Here is a 26,169-nt window from a genome sequence, read left to right on the forward strand (position 1 = left end):
CCTCCGGGTGCTCTGGTTTCCTCCCACAGTCCAAAGACGTGTGGGTTAGTTTGATTGGCCATGCTAAATTGGCCCTCAGTGTCAGGGGGATTAGCAGGGTAAATATGTGGGGTTACCGGGATAGGGCCTGGGTGGGATTGTGTTGCTGCAGACTCAATGGGCAGAATGGCCTCCTTCTGCACTATAGGATTCTATTCTATTCTATTCTATTCTAACTCCACCCAAGGATGCTGCTTCATTTAAAGAACTCTTACTGCTCTCACACCCCCTGCTACAGGAGGACACAGAGAGTCTGCAGAGAGATTTGGATAGGCTAAGTGAGTAGGCAAGGATCTGGCAGATGGAGTATAACGTTGGTAAGTGTGAGGTTATCCAGTTTGGAAGGAATAATAGTAAGATGGACTATTATTTAAACGTTGAAAAATTACAACATGCTACTGTGCAGAGGGACCTGGGGGTCCTTGTGCATGAATCACAAAAACACAGTTTGCAGGTGCAGCAGGTGATCAAGAAGGCAAATGGAATGTTGGCCTTTATTGCGAAGGGGATGGAGTATAAAAGCAGGGAGGTCTTGCTGCAACTGTACAGGGTGCTGGTGAGGCCGCACCTGGAGTACTGTGTACAATTTTGGTCCCCTTATTTAAGAAAGGATATAGTAGCTTTGGAGGGGGTACAGAGAAGGTTCACCAGGTTGATTCCGGAGATGAGGGGGTTAGCTTATGAGGAGAGATTGAGTAGATTGGGCCTGTACTCATTGGAGTTTAGAAGGTTGAGGGGAGATCTTATAGAGACATATAAGATAATGAAGGGGCTAGACAGGGTAGAAGCAGCGAGGTTATTTCCACTTACAATAGAAACAAGAACTAGGGGGCATAGCCTCAAAATACGGGGGAGTCAATTTAGAACAGAGTTGAGGAGGAACTTCTTCTCCCAGAGGGTAGTGAATCTTTGGAATTCTCTGCCCAATGAAGCAGTAGAGGCTACCTCGTTAAATGTGTTTGAGTCACAGATAGATAGATTTTTAACCATTAAGGGAATTAAGGGTTATGGGGAGCGGGTGGGTAAGTGGAACTGAACCCACTATCAGACCAGCCATGATCTTATTGAATGGCGGAGCAGGCTTGAGGGGCTAGATGGCCTACTCCTGCTCCTTGTTCTTATGTTCTTATGTTCTTATGATAAACTACTTACTTACAAAATAAACTGATAAAATGTGATGCCGCGATGTCGTCCCACAAATTATGCAAGATTTAATTCTATTATGGTTTTTTCCTGATCTCTGGCTGGATGTGTTTTCGGAGCTCCGAGACCCTTCTTCAGCCCCTGAAGCAGGGGCTTGGAGCTCCGAAAGCTTGTGTGGCTTTTGCTACCAAATAAACCTGTTGGACTTTAACCTGGTGTTGTTAAACTTCTTACTGTGTTTACCCCAGTCCAACGCCGGCATCTCCACATCATGGATGTGTTTCACAGTCATTGGATTCCTGTTGAAGTGTTAGTCACTAGTGCTTTTTGGAAAATGCAACAACCGGCTTCGTCGTAGCAGGTTCCACAACAGCAGTGAGATGATGACCAGATAACCCATTCTTTCACACTGATGTTGGGACAAATCCTCTGAGGAGTGGAAATCACCATCAGATTGTAATGGGGCTCCTCATTTTTCATCCAGACTTCCCAACTGGGCCTCTGAAGAAAGGTGAAGTCATTCAGGGGAAGCCAAGCCACGCTGCCTTTTTTTAAAAAACTGCCTCACTGTCATATTCCAGCAAGTTTAAATGTCCTAAAACCACTTTGGGAAGCTACAGGGAGAAAGTAAGTGTGTGATGAGTGAGTGATGGCTTGGGTGGCAAGTAAATGGGTGAGAGGTACAGTGGGTCATGATAGATTCTTTACACCTGAGGTGTATCCTCAGGAATTCACTCCACGGACAGACGCCCGGGAATGTAGGTATTTATTGCTGTCTTACTCACTCCACACTCTAAACAACTGCCCTTTCTGGGCGGTTCCTGGGCAGATCACCCCACACCCAGGGTCACCTGGCCTGTTCCCTTAAAGGGGTAAAGCCCCAATATACATAACAGGTCGGAGGGTGGTGTTGGGAGATGTAGTGCGGGGGAGGGTAAGAGGGTGGTAGTTAATGTGGAGGTGGGGGGGGGTGGCTCCAGTGCGAAATGTCAGAAGTATAGTTACTAAGGAGCTAGAACTGGTTTTACTCCTAACTTTTCCTGGGTAACTATTCTGCTGGGTAAGTCTGAAGCATCAGCAAAGCCTCCAACTTTTAACTCATGGGGTGCAATCTTATCGGCCGATCACGCCGCGCTCCCGCAAGATCAGAGAATTTAACGCCTAGCCATAGAACCATAGAAACCATACAGTGCAGAAAGAGGCCATTTGGCCCATCGAGTCTGCACCGACCACAATCCCACCCAGGCCCTACCCCCATATCCCTACATATTTACCCACTAATCCCTCTAACCTACACATCTCAGGACAATAAGGAGCAATTTTATCATGGCCAATCCACCTAACCCGCACATCTTTGGACTGTGGGAGGAAACCGGAGCACCGGAGGAAACCCACGCAGACACGAGGAGAATGTGCAAACTCCACACAGACAGTGACCCAAGCCAGGAATCGAACCCAGGTCCCTGGAGCTGTGAAGCAGCAGTGCTAACCACTGTGCTACCGTGCCGCCCTCCATTCACTGCGGTGGGTTGGGAAAATCCTGCCGGCATGGATGGTAATATTCCAGCCACACAGTTTCAGAAGGTTTTAAAAGCAAAATAATTGTCCAATGGAAGTGAAATCTCCTCATTTCCATGTCGTCAGTGAATTTGGAAACCCTAACTGCTTTAAGCTTAGGAGGTTTGCCTGGATTTGTTAAACTCCTGTTGCAGTAAAGGAGTATTCCCACACTATTCAGTCTTTCACTGATACCCACTGTGGTCATTCGCCCTCCGTGGTAATCATCCCTAAACTTTGTAGAATTGTGAAACTAATTGCTTGCAGCAATTATTAAATAAACCCAGTTCATAGCTTACCTCCCACTGGGTAAGGATGGCAGATTTTCTTCCCTAAAGGACATTAGTGAACCAGATGGGGTTTTCCGACAATTGACAATGGTTTCACGGTCATCAGTAGATTCTTAATTCCAGATATTTATTCAATTTAAATTTCACTATCGGCTGTGCTGGAATTCGAACCTGGGTCCCCAGAGCATCACCCTGGGTCTCTGGATCACTAGTCCAGTGACTATACCACTGCACCGCTGCCATTAAGGGGAAGCAGTCGAGGGTCAAAAGGAACATAAACACTGTTATGTATGCTTTGGGCTGAATGTTTCTGCACCATACACAGTGACAGAATTGCTATAGTGCAGGAGGAGGCCATTCAGCCCATGTGTCTGTCCCAGCTCTCCAAATAAGCATATCAATTACTGCTGCTCTCCTACCCTCTGCCCGTAACACTGTACATTTTCTGCTTTTCTTTCACTTCATTCTCAAAGTTACAAAGCCAATGCTCAGAGCGGAGTGGACTGAATCCATCTCCTTGCTTGCTCCAAAAACCAAATTCCAATCAAATCCAATTCATGGTCCCCTCAAGAGAGACAACAAGATCCAAGCTGACAGGATGAGGCACTGTATCCCATCTTGGGCTTGATCTTGGCCTAAAGGCTGAGAAGTGATAGCCTTACCATTCTAATGAGGATAGAGCTCCTGCACATTGTTGCATTTTAAATAACAATCTAATTCTCTTCTGAATGCCTTGATCTGAACCCGACTCCAGCAAACGTAGGCGTCCCAGACATTAACCATTGTGTAACCAATCCTCCAGAAAAAATTCCCATGACTGTTTCAGAGAGAATTAGGGAAGTTTTCCCTGCTGCCCTGATCAGCAATATTCTTCAGTCTACATTACTAAAGCATTAGTCACTGCTGTATTGCTATTGTGAGAGTTTACTGTATGCAAATTGGCTGCCCTAATTCCTGCATTACAACAGCGACTCCACTTCGAAAGTACATCATTAGTTGTTAATGTTTCAGGATATTCAGGGATTGTGAAAAGTGTTATGTAAGTACAAGACTTTTTTACTCTATCAGTGTATAACACATACCCACAAACTCATACCTACACACTTAATTATACAGGCACAAACAGACTCACCTACTCAACACACAGGTGCTCACACATGTGCTACACATCCTCTCACACAGACATCCGCATTCTCACACGGACATTCACACACGGACGTCCACATTCACACATGTACATCCACATTCACACACGGACATTCACACACGTACATCCACACTCACACATGTACATCCACATTCACACACGGACATTCACACACGTACGTCCACATCCACATCCCCCCCACCCCCCCCCCCCCCCCCCCCCGCCACCCCCCGCACCCCCCGTCCCATCCTTAAAAAAATTTTGAGGAGGTAACAAATGAGGGCAGATAAGGGTCATGCATTTGATGTAGTCTAATGGAGTGCCACAATGCTATTAATAAGGTGAGGCTAGTGACAGAAGTAAAGGCCCATGGGATACACAGCAAAGTGACGCAGAAACATCGAAACTAAAAGCAGGAGGAGGCCATTCGGCCCTTCGAGCCTGCTCCACCATTCATTTTGATCATGGCTGATCATCAAATTCAACATCCTGATCTCCCCCTTACCCCCATATCCCCCTTTAGCCCCTAGAACTATATCTAATTTCTTCTTGAAATCAGACAACGCTTTGGCCTCAATTACTTTCTGCGTTAGTGAATTCCACACATTCACCACTCCCTGGGTGAAGAAATTTCTCCTCACCTCAGTTCTAAAGGTTTACTCCTTATCTGGACTCCCCACCATTGGGAACATTCTTTCTGAATCTACCCTGTCTAACCCTGTTAGAATTTTATAAGTTTCTACAAAAACCCCTCTCACTCTTCAAAACTCCAGTGAATATACTCCTAACCGACTTAGTCTCTCCTCATATGACAGACCTGTCATCCCAGGAATGAGCCTGGTAAACCTTCACTGTACTCCCTCTATAGCAGAGACATCCTTCCTCAGATAAGGACACCAAAACTGCAGAACCCCACTGGTAACTGCTTGCCAATCAGAAAAAGACCCATTAATGTCAACTCTTTGCTTCCTATCTGCTAACCAGCTTTTTATCAATAAGTTGGCAAGTTTATCCTAATATGGCTCAGAAAAAGAAAGTGAAGGGCAATAGACGATAGATGTTTTTGTGACTGGAAGCCTGATTGTACCCAGAAATGATTCTGTGCCATAAAGGAAGAGGAAGTGAGGATGTTCTTAATCTAGACCCCTTGTTTTCTGGTGGTACAGATTAATGCCTTGGACTTGAATGGGGAAGGTATGATTAAGAGGTGTGCAGACAATGCAAAAATTCATGAAGGAGAAAACCGTTGATAGCAGGAAACTATTGATGGATTAGTCAGTGAGGTGGGACAATGGCAAATGGAAATCAATCCCAAGAAGTATGAGATACTATATTTGTAAGAAGTCTCACAACGCCAGGTTAAAGTTCAACAAGTTTATTTGGAGCTTTTGGAGTACTGCTCCTTCATCAGGTGAGTGGAGGTAGGTTCACAAACATGGTATGTACAGGCAAAGACACAATTGCAAGATAATTACAGATTGGAATGTGAAGAATGGTTGGAATGCGAGTCTTTACAGGTAATCAAGTCTTTACAGGTACAGACAATGTGAGTGGAGAGAGGGATAATCACAGGTTAAAGAGGTGTGAATTGTCTCAAGCAAGGACAGTTAGTAGGATTTTGCAAACCCAGGCAGTAGGTTGAGGGTTACAAGTAGTGTGACATGAATGTAAGATCCCAGTTGAGGCCGTCCTTATGCGTGCAGAACTTGGCTATCAGTTTCCTTACTATATTTGGAGAAGGATAAGAAGACAAGAGAATACACAAGAAGTGATACACAAGATGCTGAGAAACATAGAACCTTGGAATGCATGTCGACAGAACTCTGAAGGTGGATAGACAGGGGGACAAGGTGGTCAAGAAAGCATAGGGATATTTACTTGTCTTAAGAGCTGTGAGTTATACTGAGAAAGTTCCAAACGCTGGTTAGGGTAGTGAGTGAAGTTCTGGTCACTGCACTGTCAGAAAGATGTGATTGTAATGGAGATTTAGCGGAATGCTGCTGGCATTGGAGAATTTTAGTTATAAGGAAGGATTGGATAGGCTGGGTTTGTTCTCTATGGCATGGAGGAAGTTGAGGGGAGACCTTATCAAAATGTGTAAAATTCTGACTAGTCCAGATAAAAGTGGATTGGAAAGTCTTATTCCCCTTGGTCAAGAGGTCCAGAACCACTGCTTGAAAGTGTGATAGAGACAGAAACACTCATAATATTTTTTTTAAGTACTTGGTTATGAGTTTGAAGTGCCTTAACCTACAGGGTTACAGACCAGGAGCTGAAAAGTAGGATTTTTTATAAATTATTTTATGGGATGTGGGTGTCGCTGGCTAGACCAGCATTTATTCCCTATCACTAATTGTCCTCGAGAAGGTGGTGGTGAGCTGTCTTCTTGAATCGCTGCAGTCCGTTTGGTGTCAGTACACCCACAGTGCTGTTAGGGAGGGAGCTCCAAGATTTTGACCCGGCGACTGTGAAGGAACAGCGCTATATTTCCAAGTCAGGATGGTGAGAGGCTTGGAGGAGAACTTGCAGGTGGTGGGGTTCCCATATATCTGCTGCTCTTGTCCTTTGAGGTAGTAGTGGTCGTGGATTTGGAAGGTGCTGCCTAAAGAGCCTTGGTGACTTCCTGCAGTGCATCTTGTAGATGGTACACACTGCTGCTACTGAGCGTCGGCAGTGGAGGGAGTGGGTGTTCAAGATGACATGCTGATCAAGTGGGCCGCTTTGTCCTGGATGGTTTAATCCAGGCTTGTCCAACCTTTTTTTTACTCAGGGTGTCTCATTTGCATATTTTTCTCACTCAGAGGCCGATAAGCAAATTTTGGAAAGATAAGGTTTGACACAACAATAAACTGAATTTTTTTTTAAAGTTGAGGTTTTAAGGAAAGAAGCAATTGCTGAACAAATGTAAAGCAATGTCATAGCAATAAACTGTCGAGTTTAAAAAAAGGGTAAGCATCAACATTTATCAAAATGTTGGAAGGTCAGTGTGTGGGTGAGAAAACTGAGAATGTGTGTAAGACAAACTCACACCCAATCACTCACTCCCACTCAATCAATGCAGCACACACACCACCCACACTCACCCACACACACCACACCCCACACACACCCACACACACACACCCACACCCACACACACCCCACACACACCCACACACCACACCCACACACACCCACACCCACACACACACCCACCCACACCACACACACACACACCACACCCCACACACACACTCACTGCCCCACCCCCCCCAACCTCTATCAGAATTGGTGCAGACTTGATGGGCTGAATGACCTCCTACACTGTAGGTTTTTTATGATTCTAAGATACTCACACACCCATATGTACTCTTCCACTCATACATCCATACACACGCACTCTCATTCACACAAACCCACACGGAATTCTTGACACCCACATCCCCTCACTGACACATATGCTCGCTTGGTGTGTGGCTGTTGGAAACCCACTGATGAAGTTTACCCTTAAAACTTTACACATGAATGAAATTGTAACGGCAAAATATTGCCAATAGTTTTTGCTCTGTATTCTGCACAAGTAGCAGAATTTGGGAAAGCTTTATCTTGTTTAACAGTGCCAAAGTTTGCAACTGGTCAAATTTCTCTTGTATTTGTAAAGTTTTTTAAAGTTTATTTATTAGTGTCACATTAACACTGCAATGAAGTTACTGTGAAAGTCCCCTCCAGCTCTCAATGTGAGGCTGTGATGACACAATGGAACATTTATTAACAGGCAGCTCTGTGCCTGCCCTGTATTGCTGGTTCCGATAGCAACGGCCAACATAAGCTGTGAGTTTTTAGTAACCCAACTTCTAAATGATTACTGACAGTTGTGGTTCTTGAATTCCGAGCACTGCTTTCTGGAGCCAGCTCTTTCTGCAGAATGTTCCAAGTACTGAGCTGGAGAGATTTAGGTGGCAGTAACTCAGCTGATGAAACTATCCAGGGATCACACACAGAGGACATGGAAAAAGAGTTCACCCACTCCCCCCAGGTGATTTTACCTGTCCATTTCCCATGAATTCTTACTGGATATCAGTATTCTGAGGCAGCAATTGTAGCGTCTCCATCAGTGGAGTAATAAATGCAAGGTATGTTAAAACATTTTGGGATAGGATTTGGTCTTGGGCGCTGCTACTGGGTTGTCAGTTACACAAAAATACCAAAGTCATATCCACCGCTGTTGTAATGTCCTAACTATGTTAGGAGTTGTGGGTTTTAAACAAAAAGAAAAAAATGTGGTTTGCACACGTAGATTCAAAATAACGACAGGTTTATTGAGGAGCTGTCACCCGTACAGAACAGAAAATGAAACTAAGCCTGTGAAACACCCCAATGACATCACCATCAAATTATGTGACCAGCTCTTAAAGCAATCATGCAACCACTTAAATACGTAACAGCAGTTAACATCTAATGTTAGTGTCAGCCATGACTCAGTAAGGATGGCATATACTCTTATTTCTTGTTAGTAGGCTGTAGGTACAAATCTAAACCCAGGAACACGAACAGAAAGTTCAGTTGATACTCCAGTGCAGTACTGAGGGAGTGCTGCATTGTTGGATTTGCTACCTTTCCAACAAGACATCAGATGGAGTCTGCCTTATCAAATCCATCCAGTTTGAAAATCTATTCCTACATTACAGGTGCAAAGTTCCCCAGTGATGTGATGGATAAACAAAAGCTCTTAAAAACACATTCCTCTTACAATTCGTTTTTGATACAACAGACACATGGCTCTCCATCAAAGGGAGAAAGGTGACTGGACATCAATGATCAAGGCAGAATCTATATGAGGCAACCAAAATGTAGAAAAGGAGGATTTTGAGAAAATGTTTTTAAAAGGAGATGGGGGTGAGGGGGTAAAAATTTCAGAAAATAAGACTCAGTTAACTCAAGGTTTTGCCCTTTCTTGCAGGACTGGCCTCCATCAGGCAGGCTCACAGGACTCAGTTCTGTGACCCCTGCCCTATTCCTATTGCCGTCAATTTGGAAGGGTGTGGGAACAGGTCATAGGTCATGACCCTATTAGCAGTTATCCCAATGTTATTGGCTCCATTGTAGAGTTGGGCATTTCAGATGATTTTGACAAAGTCAAGCCAACTTCTGAAAGCAATATGGATGACACCAGCTCAGAGGTGTTGCTATCTGTGGAGGAACCTTTTCCTGGTGAGGGAACGGGTAAGTTCAAAAGGTGTTGTGAACTTGACATTTCATAATGAAATGTTATATGATAAGTTAAATACGTCTTTATTGCAGTGAGGCAGTAACCATTAAGTTGACTAACATTGTGAAAGTGGAGAAGTCTTCCGATGCATTAGAGTACATTACCCATGGAGAAAGTGTTTGACTGCATTGGTCAATATTGAAATTCAGATTTGATTCTGTCTGTCCCTTATTCTGTCACCTTTTGATTGAATAATAGCTCAGACATCTTTTTGACTACTTCAAAGCTTGAACACAAGGTTAAATTCTTTGAATTACGTCAAATGCTTTAACGTATCCAGCTCTGGAGGTTTTGTTGACAAAGTTGCACAATTGAACCTTATTATAATAGCTTGGTTGAGCTCTGACTTCACTAATGATTCCACTCAGCAAGGATTGGTGACACAGTCATTCCATAAATTATTACAATTGCTTAGCTACAACACCACTAATTGATTCAGCTTAGCAGGGATTGTTGACACAGCTATCGGGGGACTGTGAATTTATTTATATTGATAGTTTGATGAGTTCCTTCTAAGATAGTGGCATTTTAAGATGGTTTTGAATGACAATTTTGACAATATTTTTACTCTTAATAGGATAAGGTATTTTTGAATGACTGGATATTTATTTTTACAGTTTTACAAACATCTCAAAAGATTTCCAAGTGTCATTATAGTGCTCAGGAGTTCTGTAATTGGTTGACAGTGAGTGAATGGGCTTAAGGGAATCGGGGGAAATGTAGGCTATATGGGGATTTGGGAGGGTGGAAAAGAGTTGAGGGGGATGGGTGAGGGTTAGGTGGCCTCACACCCATCTTCTGAACTGGGTCATTGTTCCAGTAAATGAAGGCACACCTTTTAACCTGCCCTCTCAGCATCCACTCCACCATGCAGCCCATTCCCACCATCCCACTATGCAGTTACAAGTAATGACCAGCAGGAGGCAGGTTCATGATGTCGGGAAAGGGCTCCAATCACAACTCCCATCTCCCAGATAGAAATCAGGCCCCAATTCAGTCCCCACGGAGAGAGGTAACAGACCTCAGGGTGCCAGATCAAAGAAGAGCAGGAGAGATCCCTGTGATAGCCTGGCTAATTGAGAGAATCATAAATAGATTGTAGAATGATAAGCTCAGAAAGAGGCCATTTAGCTGACTGTGCCTGGGCTGACTTGTTCAAAAAGCTAGCCAATAACTCTGTGTTTGCTCATCTTTCTGCACAGTGCTATCAATCCTTTCCCTTCAGGCACTTTGATCCAATTCTATCTGGAAAGTTACTTTCACAGCTGCTCCTTCCAAGCAGCGCTCTCCAGATCACAGCTCCTTGCTGGAGACAGAAGTGTTTCCTTGTTTCACTTCTGGGTTTTTTTGCCAATTAATTTAAATCTGTGCCCTCTGATTGCCAACCTCTCTGCCAATGGAAAGTTTCTCTTAATTTATTCTGTCAGGACAATTTTTGCAAGGGCAATTTTTTTCACACAGAGGGTGATGAGTGTCTGGAACAAGTTGCCAGAGGTAGTGGTAGTGACGGGTATAATTTTCTCTTTTAAAAAGCGTTTAGACAGTTACACGGGTAAGATGGGTATAGAGGGATATGGGCCAAATGTGGGCAATTGGGACGAGCTTATTGGTTAAAAAAAAAAGGGCGGCATGGACAAGTGGGGCTGAAGGGCCTGTTTCCATGCTGTAAACCTCTATGACGCTATGACCAGTCGTGTTAAAGTTTATTTAATAGTCACAAGTAGGCTTACATTAACCCTGCAATGAAGTTACTGTGAAAATCCCCTAGTCGCCACACTCTGGCGCCTGTTCAGGTATACTGAAGGAGAATTTAGCATGGCCAATGCGCCTAACCAGCACGTCTTTCAGAATGTAGGAGGAAACCGGAGCACCCGGAGGAAACCCACGCAGACACGGGGAGAATGTGCAGACTTCACACAGTCAGTGACCCAAGCCGGGAATCGAACCCAGGTCCCTGGCGTTGTGAGGCAGCAGTGCTAACCCCTGTGCCACCGTGCTGCTGACTTGGATTACACGTATCAAACTTCCTCTTAACCTTTTTTGCTCTAAGGCGAGGAACCCCAACTCTTTCCCATTCATTCTCGGTCAGTGGATGACTCTGACTGGATTGGTTTCTATTGTCTATTCTGTTGCCTTTGGGGAGGTGGTACTCAGTCTTTATGAATATGTCTGCAGTCCATGTGCTGCCCTTTCCTCGTCACTGACGCTGCCCCTCTCTCTTCTAACTGCCGGGAGATGACCAAACAGTTTGCAATCTGATGTTACACTTAACCACGGGATGAGCTCCCTCTGAGCCGTCATTAAGACCATCTATTTCCACCCAATAACACTGCCTCAATCTACCCCTACCTCAGCTCAGCTGCAGCTGGACCCCTCATCAATGCTTTTGACTATTGCAACTATTGCAAAAGATTTACTGGGATGCTACCGGGACTTGATGGTTTGAGTTATAAGGAGAGGCTGGATAGACTGGGACTTTTTTCTCTGGAGAATAGGAGGCTGAGGGGTGACCTTATAGAGGTCTATAAAATAATAAGGGGCACAGATCAGCCAGATAGTCAACATGTATTCCCAAAGCTAGGGGAGTCTAAAACTAGAGGGCATAGGTTTGAGGTGAGAGGGGAGAGATACAAAAGGGTCCAGAGGGACAATTATTTCACACAGAGGGTGGTGAGTGTCTGGAACAAGCTGCCAGAGGTAGCAGTAAAGCAGGTACAATTTTGTCTTTTAAAAAGCATTTATTCAGTTACATGGGTAAGATGGGTATGGAGGGATATGGGCCAAACGTGGGCAATTGGGACTAGCTTAGTGGCAAAAACTGGGTGCTATGGACAAGTAGGGCCGAAGGGCCTGTTTCCATCCTGTAAACCTCTATATCTCTATAACCCACTGTTGTTAACCTGCCACCTGTGATCCTGCTTAAATCTGGTGTCATTCAAAGCTCTGCTGTCTGCGTGCTTGTTTACACTGATATGCTGACAGTAGGAAGATCTGTGGGAATGTAAGCTGCGAGGAGAACACAAAGAGACTGCATTCTAGTAATAGGAATGAAAAAACAGAATCTTTTTTCAAAAATTCAGAGTGACTTTGGTGTACTCTTAAAAAGAACAGGGAAAGTTAGTGTCCAGATAGAGCAAGCAATTATAAAGGCAAACAGCATGTTGGCCTTTGTTGCAAGGGGAGTGGAGTAGAGTTGGGTGTGGAGTTTTTAGGTGTCGAGATCACCAACAACCTGTCCTGGGCCCCCCAGGCCGACACGATAGTTAAGAAAGCCCACCAACACCTCTACTTTCTGAGGAAACTAAAGAAATTTGGCATGTCAGCTACAACTTTCACCAACTTTTACAGATGCACCATAGAAAACATCCTTTCTGGTTGTATCACAGCTTGGTATGGCTCCTGCTCTGCCCAAGACTGCAAGGAACTCCAAAGGGTCGTGGACGAAGCCCAATCCATCACGCAAACCAGCCTCCCATCCATTGACTCTGTCTACACTTCCCGCTGCCTCAGAAAAGCAGCCAGCATAATTAAGGACCCCACGCACCCCAGACATTCTCTCTTCCACCTTCTTCCGTCAGGAAAAAGATACAAAAGTCTGAGGACATTTACCAACCGACTCAAAAACAGCTTCTTTCTCATTGGGTGTTTTGATGTTAGTTCTCAGCGGGGGAATCAACCTCCGCTTTATAACAATACCAATAGATGGAGCAAAGGCAATGGTTATGCGATGACATCACATAGAGAGAGACAATGATAGTATCTCCTTGGTGTTAGGCAGGGTAATTCGCCATATCTCAGACATTTTGCTGCCACTGGGAGTTTTTCTGTAAAGCGTTTGTCTCAGGTAGCAAGCCACGCTACACAGGATGTGACTCAAAATTCAGAGTTTGTCCTGGCATGTTGCATTTTTCTGAATCTTCTTTCAATGCAAGTACAGTCTAACATGAACTGACACACTCCTTACATGTTATAGAACAAAACATTGCATATTCCAGAAATTTTAAATAAAAACAGAACATTACAGGAACATTCAACATGTGAGGCAGTATCATTCCAGCTCCATAGCTTTTATCTTCCACAGCCTTTTGTGTGGTACCATAATGAATGCCTTCTGAAAATCCAAGTATTCGATATCTAATGGTCCCCTGGTATCTACCCAACTTGTTGCATCCTCAAAAACCCGAATAAAATTTGTCAAATGTGGTATCCCTTTGGTAAAGCCGACTTTGTCGAGAGTCATTGAGGTTTACAGCATAGAAACAGGCTGATGCGCGATAAATCACACGGGAGGCAGGATGTACCCGGGAAATAAAGGCTTTTATTGCCAACAATAACGGAGCTACTATATACAGTATACAATCCCAGACTAAAGGGTCACCAGGCAGAGCAGTGACCTTTATACCTCTCCCAGAAGGCGGAGCCAACTGGGGTGCACCTTAGGACTGTATTAACAGGTAGAACAGCCCAACCCTAACCCCAACAGTAACATATCTACAGACTCATAGTACTGTCCAGACCATGGCTCAGCACTCCTGGTGGTAACCAACAACGGTTCACCACATTCACCCCTCCTTTGAAAACAAAGGCCGGCGGGGTACAAAACACAGAACAACTGTTCATCTGTCTATAAGTTCAAACGGTCTGGGGGACCGCACCGTCGCTGTGACCTCCTCAACACCGGCGATGATGCCGGTTCAGGCAATCGCGGTGACCTTCTCTCCAAGGCGGTGTCCAGTGACTCCTCCAGTGCCTCACGGGCCGGTAGACCACGAGGTGGTGACAATCCGCTGGACTCGGGCACGCCTCGAAGTGGCGACAATCTCCTGGACTCAGGCAAGCTGTACATGGGAGTAAGAGGGTTAGGTGGTGGTCCCGATACTGCCCGCGCCGTGTCAGGAGGGGAGATGATGGTCGGGGGGTCCCTAACTGGGGGTGTGGGAGCAACAGGGGTTTCCAAGCCCCCTGCTGGCGCCAGATCCCGAATCGAGACCGTGTCCTCTCGCCCGTCAGGATATGCCACATAGGCATACTAAGGGTTGGCGTGGAGGAGATGGACCTGTTCAACCAAAGGGTCGGACTTGCGGGTCCTAACATGCCGCCGCAGGAGGACAGGTCCTGAGTACGTCAACCAAGACGGTAATGAGGTCCCAGAGGAAGACTTCCTAGGGAATGAAAACATTCTCTCATGAGGAGTAGCGTTGGTTGCCGTACACAGGAGTGAGCGTTTGGAGTGGAGCGCATCAGGGAGCACCTCTTGCCAACGGGAGACTGGAAGACCTTTAGACCTCAACGCCAGTAAGACAGCCTTCCAGACTGTAGCATTCTCTCGTTCGACCTGTCCGTTACCCTTTGGGTTGTAGCTCGTGGTTCTACTAGAGGCAATCCCATATGAGAGCAGGTATTGCCTCAAGTCGTCGCTCATGAACGACGAGCCCCTATCGCTGTGAATATAACAGGGGTAACCGAACAGGGTGAAAAGATCCCGTAATGCTTTGATAACCGTGGCAGCGGTCATATCAGAACAGGGAATGTCAAAAGGGAATCGTGAGTACTCATCAATCACATTGAGGAAGTACATGTTCCGATCTGTCGAGGGAAGGGGGCCCTTGAAGTCCACACTCAGTCTTTCGAAAGGACGAGTGGCCTTAATGAGGTGTGCCCTGTCAGGTCAGTAGAAGTGCGGTTTGCATTCCGCGCATACCTGGCAGCTTCTGGTTATGGACCTGACATCCTCCACCGAGTAGGGTAGATTCCGGGCCTTTATGAAGTGGAAGAGCCGAGTGACCCCCGGATGGCAGAGGTCATTGTGGAGAGCCAGTAATCGATTCTCCTACACACTAGCACATGTTCCACGCGACAGGGCGTCCGAGGGCTCGTTGAGCTTCCCTGGACGGTACATGATATCATAATTGTAGGTGGAGAGTTCGATTCTCCACCTCAAGATTTTATCATTCTTGATCTCACCCCGTAACGTGTTGTTGAACATGAACGCCACGGACCGCTGGTCCGTGAGCAGAGTGAACCGTTTTCCCGCCAAGTAATGGCGCCAATGCCGAACGGCCTCCACAATGGCCTGGGCCTCCTTTTCCACCGCCGAATGCCGAATTTCAGGGCCTTGGAGGGTGCGAGAGAAAAAGGCGACGGGCCTGCCCACCTGGTTAAGTGTGGCGGCCAGGGCGAAATTAGATGCATCACTCTCCACCTGGAAGGGGATGGACTCATCAATAGCATGCATCGTGGCTTTCGCGATGTCGGTTTTTATTCCTGCAAAGGCTAAGCGAGCCTCTGTTGTTAGGGGAAAGGAGGTAGACTTGATGAGCGGACGGGCTTTGTCCGCGTAATTGGGAACCCACTGTGCATAGTATGAGAAGAAGCCTAAACATCTTCTCAGTGCTTTGATGCTAGTGGGCAGGGGGAGTTCGAGGAGGGGACGCATACGGTCTGGATCAGGGCCAAGGACCCCGTTTTCCACCACGTATCCAAGGATAGCTAGGCGGCGCGTGCGAAATACACACTTCTCCCTGTTATAGGTCAGATTCAGGCGAGATGCAGTGCGTAAGAATCTAAGAAGGTTGGCACCGTGGTCCTGCTCGTCATGGCCGCAGATGGTGACGTTATCCAGGTACGGGAAGGTAGCCCGCAGCCCGTTCTGGTCCACAATTCGGTCCATAGCACGCTGGAAGACCGAGACCCCATTCGTGACACCAAAGGGAACCCTTAAAAAATGGTACAGGCGACCATCCACCTCAAAGGCTGTGTATTGTCGGTCCTCTGGGCGAATGGGGAGCCGGTGGTAAGCAGATTTTAAGTCGATGGTGGAGAACACCCGGTACTGCGCAATCTGATTGACCATGTCAGATATGCGCAGGAGGGGATACGCATCCAGCTGCGTGTATCTGTTAATGGTCTGACTATAGTCTATGACCATCCGGGGTTTGTTCCCATTCTTAACCACCACGACTTGCGCTCTCCAAGGACTAGCGCTAGGTTGGATGATCCCTTCCTTGGGGAGCCGCTGAACGTCAGATCGAATGAAGATCCGATCCTCAGCGCTGTAACACCTGCTCTTTGTTGCGATGGGCTTGCAGCCTGGCACGAGATTCTGGAATAGGGAGGGTGTGGTAATCCTGAGCGTCGAGAGACTACATGTGGAGCGCGTTGGGCAATTTAGAGGCTGTGGATCTCCCACTGAAAGCGGAGGGAGTGGCCCATCGTACTGCAGGGTTACACTCTTCAGGTGGACCATAAAATCTAGTCCTAGGAGTATCGGCGCGCAAAGGTGCGGTAACACAAGGAGCCTGAAGTTCTCGTAAACCGTGCCCTGCACCGTCACGTTGACCACGCAGCTCCCTAGCACGGTGACAGACCGGGACCTTGACGCCATCGAAATTGTCTGCTTGACAGTCCGAATCTGGAGACCACACCGCTTCACGGTGTCCGGGTGAATGAAGCTCTCCGTGCTCCCGCTGTCAAACAAACAATAAATCTGGCGTCCGTTTACCTGTATGTCCATCATGGACTTGTCGAGTCTGTGAGGCTTGGCCTGGTCCAGGATGATTGACGCCACCGTTGGTTCGTGGGTGCAACTGCAGGCAGCTGAGATGGTTGATGACGGCCCCTGCTGGTCATTCGCGGTCGATGCCGACCAAAATGGCTGTCCCCATAGGTCGCACGTGGACGATGGCGCCAAAACCTGCGGCCCCTGCAGGTCGCATGTGTCTTGCGACTCCGTCGTTAGGAATGGCGACGTCCTGGAACCGCACGTGTTGGAAGACCTCGAAGACGCAGAAGACCAGGATACCAGCTCCGGGGAATCACACGCCGCACTGCTATGTTTGGAGGGTGGTTTGGTCCGGCAGACTTTGGAACAATGTCCCTTCTTGCCACAGGCGGAGCACAATACCGCTTTAGCCAGACATCGCTGCCGAGGGTGTTTCACCCCCCCACAGAAGTAACACCGCGGGCCACCTGGAGCTGCTGCCGTCGTCAGGTCCGAGGCTGGAAACACAATCGCGCAGTTTTTCGAACCCGCTGAATAAAGTGGAGTCTGAGGCTGCCCCTGCCACAATGTCCCCACGCGGTCGTCGGGGTACATCTCCAGACTTTTGGAGGCCGTTTCTAGAGCGTCAGCTAACTCTATGGTTTTAGTGAGATCGAGGTTACCTTGCTCCAGGAGCCGAAGGCGGATGTACGACGAGCCGATTCCCGCCACGAACGCATCTCGAACTAAGTCGCTCATATACTGGGCTGCCGACACTGGCTTGCAGTTGCAGGCTCTGGCTAGCTGCTGAAGTTCACACACGTACTGTTCTGTCGTTTCGCCGGGCTGCCGCCGTCGAGTGGCTAGAAGGTGTCGAGCATGGATCTCATTCGGCGGTTTGTTGTATCGCTTTTTGAGAAGCTCGAGGGCCCCTTTGTAATCTGGGGCCTCACGGATCGCTAAGTATACAGCGTCGCTTACCTTCGCGTGGAGGACCCGGAGTCTGTCGGCGTCGTCGGTGACCGCTGTGGAGGCGTCGAGGTAATCTTGGAAACACTTCAACCAGTGGTCGAAAGTGTTCGATGATCCCGCCGCACGTGGGTCCAACGTAAGCTGTTCGGGTTTAAGCATTTGCTCCATGGTTTTCTTTTGTTGTTTTTTTTTCAAAAAATTTTACTTGTTGGCAATAAAATTGATGCGCGATAAATCACACGGGAGGCTGGATGTACCCGGGAAATAAAGGCTTTTATTGCCAACAATAACGGAGCTACTATATACAATCCCAGACTAAAGGGTCACCAGGCAGAGCAGTGACCTTTATACCTCTCCCAGGAGGCGGAGCCAACTGAGGTGTACCATAGGACTGTATTAACAGGTAGAACAGCCCAACCCTAACCCCAAGAGTAATATATCTACAGACTCATAGTACTGGCCAGACCATGGCTCAGCACTCCTGGTGGTAACCAACAATGGTTCACCACACAGGCCCTTCGGCCCAACCTGTCCATGCCACCTAGTTTTTAAATTAAGCTAGTCCTAAGTGCCCACATTTGATCCATATCCTTCTATACTCATCTTACCAAAAGCTGTCTAAACGCTTTTTGAAAGACAAAATTGTACCCGCCTCTACTACTACCTCTGGTAACTCATTCCAGACACTCACCACCCTCTGTGTGAAAAAATTGCCCCTCTGGACCCTTCTGTATCTCTCCCCTCTCACCTTAAACCTATGCCCTCTAGTTTTAGACTCCCCTACCTTTGGGAAAATATATTGACTAATTAGCTAATATTTTAGCTCATTATTTTATAGACCTCTATAAGATTACCCTTCAGACTCCAATGCTCCAGGGAAAAAGTCCCAGTCTATCCAGCCTTTCCTTGTTACTCATACCATCAAGTCCCAGTAGCATCCTAGTAAATCTTTTCTGCACTCTTTCTAATTTAATAATATCCTTTCTATAATAGGGTGACCAGAACTGTACACAGTATTCCAAGTGTGGCCTTACCAATGTCTTGTACAACTTCAACAAGACGCCCCAACTCCTTTATCCAATTTTCTGACCAATGAAATCAAGCATGCCGAATGCCTTCTTCACCACCCTGTCCACCTTTGACTCCACTTTCAAGGAGCTATGAACCTGCGTCCCTTGATCTCTTTGTTCTATAACTCTCCCCAATGCCATACCATCAACTGAGTAAGTCCTGCCTTGGTTCGATCTATCAAAATGCATCATCTCGCATTTGTCTAAATTAAACTCCATCTGCCATTCATTGGCCCACTGGCCAATTTGATCAAGATCCCTTTGCAATCCTAGATAACCTTCTTCACTGTCCACCATGCCACCAATCTTGGTGTCATCTGCAAACCTACTAACCATGCCTCCTAAATTCCCAGCCAAATCATTAATATAAATGGCAAATAACAGTGTACCCAGCACCGATCTCTGAGGCATATCACTTGTCACAAGCTTCCAGTTAGAAAAACAACCCTCTACAACTACACTCTGTCTTCTGTCAGCAAGCTAATTTTGTATCCAATTGGCTTCCTCACCCTGGATCCCATGAGATTTAACATTATGCAACAACCTACCATGCGGTACCTTGTCAAAGGCCTTGCTAAAGTCCATGTAGACAACATCAACCGCACTGCCCTCATCTACCTTCTTGGTTACCCCTTAAATAAACTCAATCAAATTCATGAGACATGATTTTCCACTCATAAAGCCATGCTGACTGTCCCTAATCAGTCTTTGCCTCTCTAAATGCCTGTAGATCCTGTCTCTCAACCATCCAACAACTTACCTACTACAGATGTTAGGCTCACTGGCCTGTAGTTCCCAGGCTTTTCCCTGCAGCCCTTCTTAAACAAAGGCACATTTGCCACTCTCCAATCTTAAGGCACCTCACCTGTGGCTGTCAATGATTCAAATATCTCTGCTAAGGGACTCGCAATTTCCTCCCTAGACACCCACAACATCCTGGATACACTTCATCATGTCCTGGGAATTTATCTACCTTGATGCTCTTTAAGACTTCCAGCACCTCCTTATCTGTAATATTTACACTCCTCAAGATATCCCTATTTATTTCCCCAACTTCCCTAACATCCATGCCTTTCTCAACAGTAAATACTGATGAGAAATATTCATTTAGGATCTCACCCATCTCTTGTGCATTGCACATAGATGACCTTGTTGATCCTTAAGTGGCCCTATTCTCTCCCTAGTTACTCTTTTGGCCTTTATGTATTTGTAGAAGCTCTTTGGATTCTCCTTTGCCTTATCTGCCAAAACAATCTCGTGTCCCCTTTTTGCTCTCCTGATTTCTCTCTTAACTCTACTCCTCCACCCCCTATACTCTTCAAGGGATTCACTTGATCCCAGCTGCCTATGCATGTCATGTGCCTCTTTCTTCTTCTTGACCAGGGCCTCAATATCCTGAGTCATCCAGGGTTCCCGACTTCTACCAGCCTTGCCCTTCACTCTAAGAGGAATGTGCTTACCCTGAACCTTGGTTAACGCATTTTTGAAAGCCTCCCACTTACCAGACCTTTACTTGCCAACAGACTACACCAATCAACTTTTGAAAGTTCCTGCCTGATACATCAAAATTGGCCTTGCCCCAATTTAGAATTTTAACTTTTGGGCCAAACCTATCATTCTCCATAGCTATCTTAAAACTAATAGAATTATGGTCACTGCTCCCAAAGTGATCCCTCACTACACTTCTGTCACCTGCCCTTCCTTATTTCTCAAGCGGAGGTGAAGTTTTGCCCCCTCTCTTGTTGGGCCATCCACATACTGAATGAGAAATTCCTCCTGAATACATTCAACAAATTTCTCTCCATCCAACCCTCTAATACTATGGCTGACCCAGTCAATGTTGAGAAAGTTAAAATCTCCGACTATTACCACCCTATTTTTCTTGGAGCTATCTGTAATCTCCTTACATATTTGCTCCTCAATTTCCCACTGACTATAGGGGGCCTATAGTACAACCCTTTCAAAGTGATTTCCCCCTTCTTATTTCTCAGTTCTACCCATATAGACTCAGTGGCCGAACCCTCAGATATATCCCATCTCAGTACTACCGTGATGTTCTCCCTAATCAAAAATGCAACTCCCTCCTGCTCTCTTACCTTCTGTTCTATCTTCCCTACAGCACCTGTACACAGGAACATTGAGCTGCCAGTCCTATCCCTCCTTTAGCCATGTTTCAGTAATAGCTATAATATCCCAGTCCCACGTACCCATCAATGCCCTGAGTTCATCTGCCTTGCCCGTCAGGCCTCTTGCATTGAAATAAATGCAGTTTAATCTGGACTTTGCTTGCTCTCTGCCCTACTCTTGTCTGATCTGTCTGGTACTAGCATTACTGACACTGCCTTTATTATTTAATGTGCTCTCTTTAACTTGCGTGCTGTCCTCAACCTTCTCTTCTGTCTCCCTACTGCTTTGGGTCCCACCCCCCCCTGCCAAACTAGTTTAAACTAGTGCTTCTGGCAAATCTCTCCGCCAGGATGTTAGTCCCCTCCAGTTCAGGTGTAACCCATCCCTCTTGAACAGGCAAAGAGCAAGCGAGCAGTAGTACATAGAACATAGAACAGTACAGCACAGAACAGGCCCTTCGGCCCACAATGTTGTGCCGAGCTTTATCTGAAACCAAGATCAAGCTATCCCACTCCCTAGCATCCTGGTGTGCTCCATGTGCCTATCCAATAACCACTTAAATGTTTCTAAAGTGTCTGATTCCACTATCACTGCAGGCAGTCCATTCCACACCCCAACCACTCTCTGAGTAAAGAACCTACCTCGGACATCCTTCCAATATCTCCCACCATGAACCCTATAGTTATGCCCCCTTGTAATACCTCCATCCACCTGAGGAAATAGTTTTTGAACGTTCACTCTATCTATCCCCTTCATCATTTTATAAACCTCTATTAAGTCTCCCCTCAACCTCCTCCGCTCCAGAGAGAACAGCCCTAGCTCCCTCAACCTTTCCTCATAAGACCTACTCTCCAAACCAGGCAGCATCCTGGTAAATCTCCTCTGCACTCTTTCCAGCGCTTCCGCATCCTTCTTATAGTGAGGTGACCAGTACTACACACAATATTCCAAATGTGGTCTCACCAAGGTCCTGGACAGTTGCAGCATAACCCCACGGCTCTTAAACTCCAACCCCCTGTTAATAAAAGCTAACACACTATAGGCCTTCTTCACAGCTCTATCCACTTGAGTGGCAACCTTCAGAGATCTGTGGATATGGACCCCAAGATCTCTCTGTTCCTCCACAGTCTTCAGTACCCTATCTTTGACCCTGTAATCCACATTTAAATTTGTCCTACCAAAATGAATCACCTCACATTTATCAGGGTTAAACTCCATATGCCATTTTTCAGCCCAGCTTTGCATCCTATCTATGTCTCTTTGCAGCCTACAACAGCCCTCCACCTCATCCACTACTCCACTAGTAATCGGGGACTCGCTAGTTAGAGGCACAGACAGGCATTTCTGTGGCCGCAATCGAGACTCCAGAATGGTGTGTTGCCTCCCTGGTGCCAGGGTCAAGGACATCTCTGAGCGATAACAGGACATTCTCAAGGGGAAGGGAGAGCAGCCAGAAGTTGTTGTACATATTGGTACCAACGATATAGGTAGGAAAATGGATGAGGTCACCCCTGCCCCAGAAGAGATCCCAATGATCCATAAATCTGAATCCCTGGCCCCTGCACCAGCTTTCAAACCACACATTCATCTGCCTGATCTTCCTATTCCTACTCTCTCCAGCACGAGGCACCAACAGTAGTCCAGAAATCACTACCCTCGAGGTCCTGCACTTTAGCCTTTTGAATATAGAGAGCCTAACTCTCTATATTCAAAATTCAGGACCTCATTCCATTTTTGTCTGCAGAGTGCGCAAGAAACAATACTTTTCACTGTATACTAATACATGTGACAATAATAAATCAAATCAAATCAGTTAGATTACCAAGAGACAAGCTTCATCATATGCTTTAGTGATAGTTCAACGGCTTCCACTTTAATTTACACAATGTTGATTATGCCAAAGAGAAACATAAAGAAGGAAGCTGGTATCTGCTATCGACGTAGATATCAGCCGTGGATCATCTTGGAGTTAAAAGACTGTGGTTTCAAGCCCCAATGCGAAGACTTAAGTAGAAACTCCAGTTGACACTATCAGTATTTTAGTACTACTGCAGTACAGCAGTGGCACAGTGGTTAGCACTGCTGCCTCACAGCGCCAGGGACCCAGGTTCCATTCCTGACTTGGGTCACTGTCTGTGGGAGTCTGCACGTTCTCCCTGTGTCTGTATGGGTTTCCTCCGGGCATTCCGGTTTCCTTCCACAGTCTGAAAGAAGTGCGGGTTAGGTGATAGTTGCCCCTTAGTGTCCCAAGATGTCTGGTTTAGGGGAATTAGCGGGGTAAATGCGTGGGATAGGGTGGGGGATGGGCCTGGGAAAGATGCTCTGTCAGAGGGTCGGTGCAGACTCGATGGGCTGAATGACCTCCTTCTGCATTGTAGGGATTGTACGATTGTTGAGGTCAGGGTTTTGGATGAGGTTATCTGGTCACTTTGCTGTTTGTGGGATTTTGCTCTGCACATACTGGCTGCTGCACTTCCCACATTACAATCCTGAATACACTGGCTGGAAAGATCACCCGACATTGTAACAGTACCATTTCCTGCTCTCAATACCCAACCCCCCCCCCCCCCCCCCCCCAGGCAGGCAGCCTCACCGGGGAAAGGCTTCTGGAAATGTTTATATACACAGGTCTAGAAACACCAGGTCATTGAATTTTTTGTCCCGGTGTGTAATGATTAAACAATTTGAAAGCGGCTTTATTATGGAGAGGCTGTCTGGAGAATCCCCCAGCCCGTACAGCAAAACCCCAATCCCAAACTCTCACCCCCAAATATAGACCACAGCACCAACCCCGAGAGCTGCTCAACATGCATCAGCAGCATTGAAACCTACACTGATGTGTGAATTCACCAGTAAACAAGCTTGTTAAAATATTCCTGTAATGTTTTTAAAGATTTTAGACATTTTGGATTTTACCCTTCATTTGAACTCTCGGAAGTTCTCTGAAGTTTTTGTCAGCCTCCAATGAATGTCGGGGTGGCGGTGGGGGGGGGGGGTGGGGGGGAGTCTGGGGGTTGGAGTCTGTGTATGGTGACTCTGGAGTGTTACTGTGTAATGGGGGCTCTGGAGTCTTGCTGTATAATGGAGGCTCTGGAGTCTTGCTGTGTAATGGGTGGCTCTGGAGTTGTGATGTGTAATGGGGCTACTGGAGTCTTCCTGTGCAATGGGGCTACTGGAGTCTTGCTGTGTAATGGGGCTACTGGTGTCTTGCTGTGTAATGGGGCTACTGGAGTCTTGCTGTGTAATGGGGCTACTGGAGTCTTGCTGTGTAATGGGGCTACTGGAGTCTTGCTGTGTAGTGGGGCTACTGGAGTCTTGCTGTGTAGTGGGGCTACTGGAGTCTTGCTGTGTAGTGGGCTACTGGAGTCTTGCTGTGTAATGGGGCTACTGGAATCTTGCTGTATAATGGGGCTGCTTGTGTCTTGCTGTGTAGTGGGCTACTGGAGTCTTGCTGTGTAATAGGGCTACTGGAGTCTTGCTGTGTAATGGGGCTACTGGAGTCTTGCTGTGTAATGGGCTACTGGAGTCTTGCTGTGGAATGGGCTACTGGAGTCTTGCTGTGGAATGGGCTACTGGAGTCTTGCTGTGTAATAGGGCTACTGGAGTCTTGCTATGCAATGGGGCTACTGGAGTCTTGCTGTGTAATGGGGTACTGGAGTCTTGCTGTGTAATGGGGCCACTGGAGTCTTGCTGTGTAATGGGGCCACTGGAGTCTTGCTGTGTAATGGGGCTACTGGTGTCTTGCTGTGTAATGGGGCTACTGGTGTCTTGCTGTGTAATGGGGCTACTGGTGTCTTGCTGTGTAATGGGGCTACTGAATCTTGTTGTGTAATGGAGTCTTGCTGTGCATTTACAATGGAGTCTTGCTGTGTAATGGAGTCTTGCTGTGCATTTACAATGGAGTCTTGCTGTGTAATGGAGTCTTGCTGTGCATTTACAATGGAGTCTTGCTGTGTAATGGAGTCTTGCTGTGCATTTACAATGGAGTCTTGCTGTGTAATGGAGTCTTGCTGTGCATTTACAATGAAGTCTTGCTGTGTAAATGGAGGCTCTTACCTGCCGATCTCTGAGCATCTCTGGGAATCGGCCGCCACCGCAGCCTCGGGGAACAGGTTGTCCCCCTGGCACCGCGCTCTCCACAGCAGCAGCAGCACCGTGAGTGCGGCCAGCAACACCGCCACCAGCAACAGCACCACGCAGCAGCAACTCCTCCGGTTCTTCATCCTCCCGTCCTGGGGCTCCGCACCCTCTGTCAGCGCTCTCTATCCGGGGCTCCGCACCCTCCTGTCCCGGGGCTCCGCACCCTCTGTCAGCGCTCTCTATCCGGGGCTCCGCACCCTCCTGTCCCGGGGCTCCGCACCCTCCTGTCCCGGGGCTCCGCGCCCTCCTGTCCCGGGCTCTGCTGCCTGTCTATCGCTCTCTCTCTCTCAGTGACTGAGCCTTTCTCAGTGTTCCTCTCTGCGTGTCTGGATCTTTCACTCCGGCTATCCTGCCTCTCCCTGTGCCTATTTATTTCTCCCTGCGTTTCTCTTATTCCCTCCTTCTCCCTTGCTCTCCTTTTATTTCTGTCTCAGCCTTGCTCTCTCGGTCTTAATGACCTTCCCTCTCTGTCCCTATATTCCTCGCCTCCAATCGGAGGGGGGGGGGGGATTTTCCTTCCGTTCGAGTTCCTGGTACAGATTTTGCATTTCTTGCGAGTCCGTAATTGCACGGAGTTGATGAAAATATTTAAACCAACTGTGCCAACAATTCAACCATTGGGAGCTGAAAGCCACACTTTCCCCCTGTGGAGTGGCTCTGCCACAGACTGGCGCTTTAATGCTGTTTGCTTCATTTATTAGACATGAGAACAGCGCAAGTCTCCTCCTCACCTACATTCCTCACGACTCTTGGTTTTCTGAGAATAGCTTCACTCTCCAGTCCCTCTCCGAGCTCCGAAACTCTGCCAACCGTGTCCACTCGCTCACACTCACCCATCGCTGCTGACCTGGATACCGAGCCCTGGAATTCCTTCCTCAACTCTTACACCTCCACTTTTTTTACTATTACACAGGATGTGTGCATCTTTGGTTAGGCCAGCATTTATTGCCCATCAC

General features: G+C 46.9%; 1 protein-coding gene across 1 annotated transcript in view; it reads right to left on the reverse strand.

The window, feature by feature from the left end:
* The window catches only part of LOC144503115 (glutathione hydrolase 5 proenzyme-like), an 81,510-nt gene extending 55,644 nt beyond the window's left edge, over positions 1 to 25,866 (reverse strand). Inside the window, exons 1-2 of the mRNA XM_078227626.1 lie at positions 25,377 to 25,866; positions 25,130 to 25,320 (exon numbers count right to left, since the gene is read on the reverse strand). Coding sequence (XP_078083752.1) covers positions 25,130 to 25,296 — 167 coding nt within the window. The 5' untranslated portion in view covers positions 25,297 to 25,320; positions 25,377 to 25,866. The remainder of the gene's footprint in view (positions 1 to 25,129; positions 25,321 to 25,376) is intronic.
* Between the last annotated feature and the right edge of the window lie 303 nt (positions 25,867 to 26,169).

This window comes from Mustelus asterias, chromosome 13 (assembly GCF_964213995.1).
Source record: "Mustelus asterias chromosome 13, sMusAst1.hap1.1, whole genome shotgun sequence".
Taxonomy (NCBI): Eukaryota; Metazoa; Chordata; class Chondrichthyes; order Carcharhiniformes; family Triakidae; genus Mustelus; species Mustelus asterias.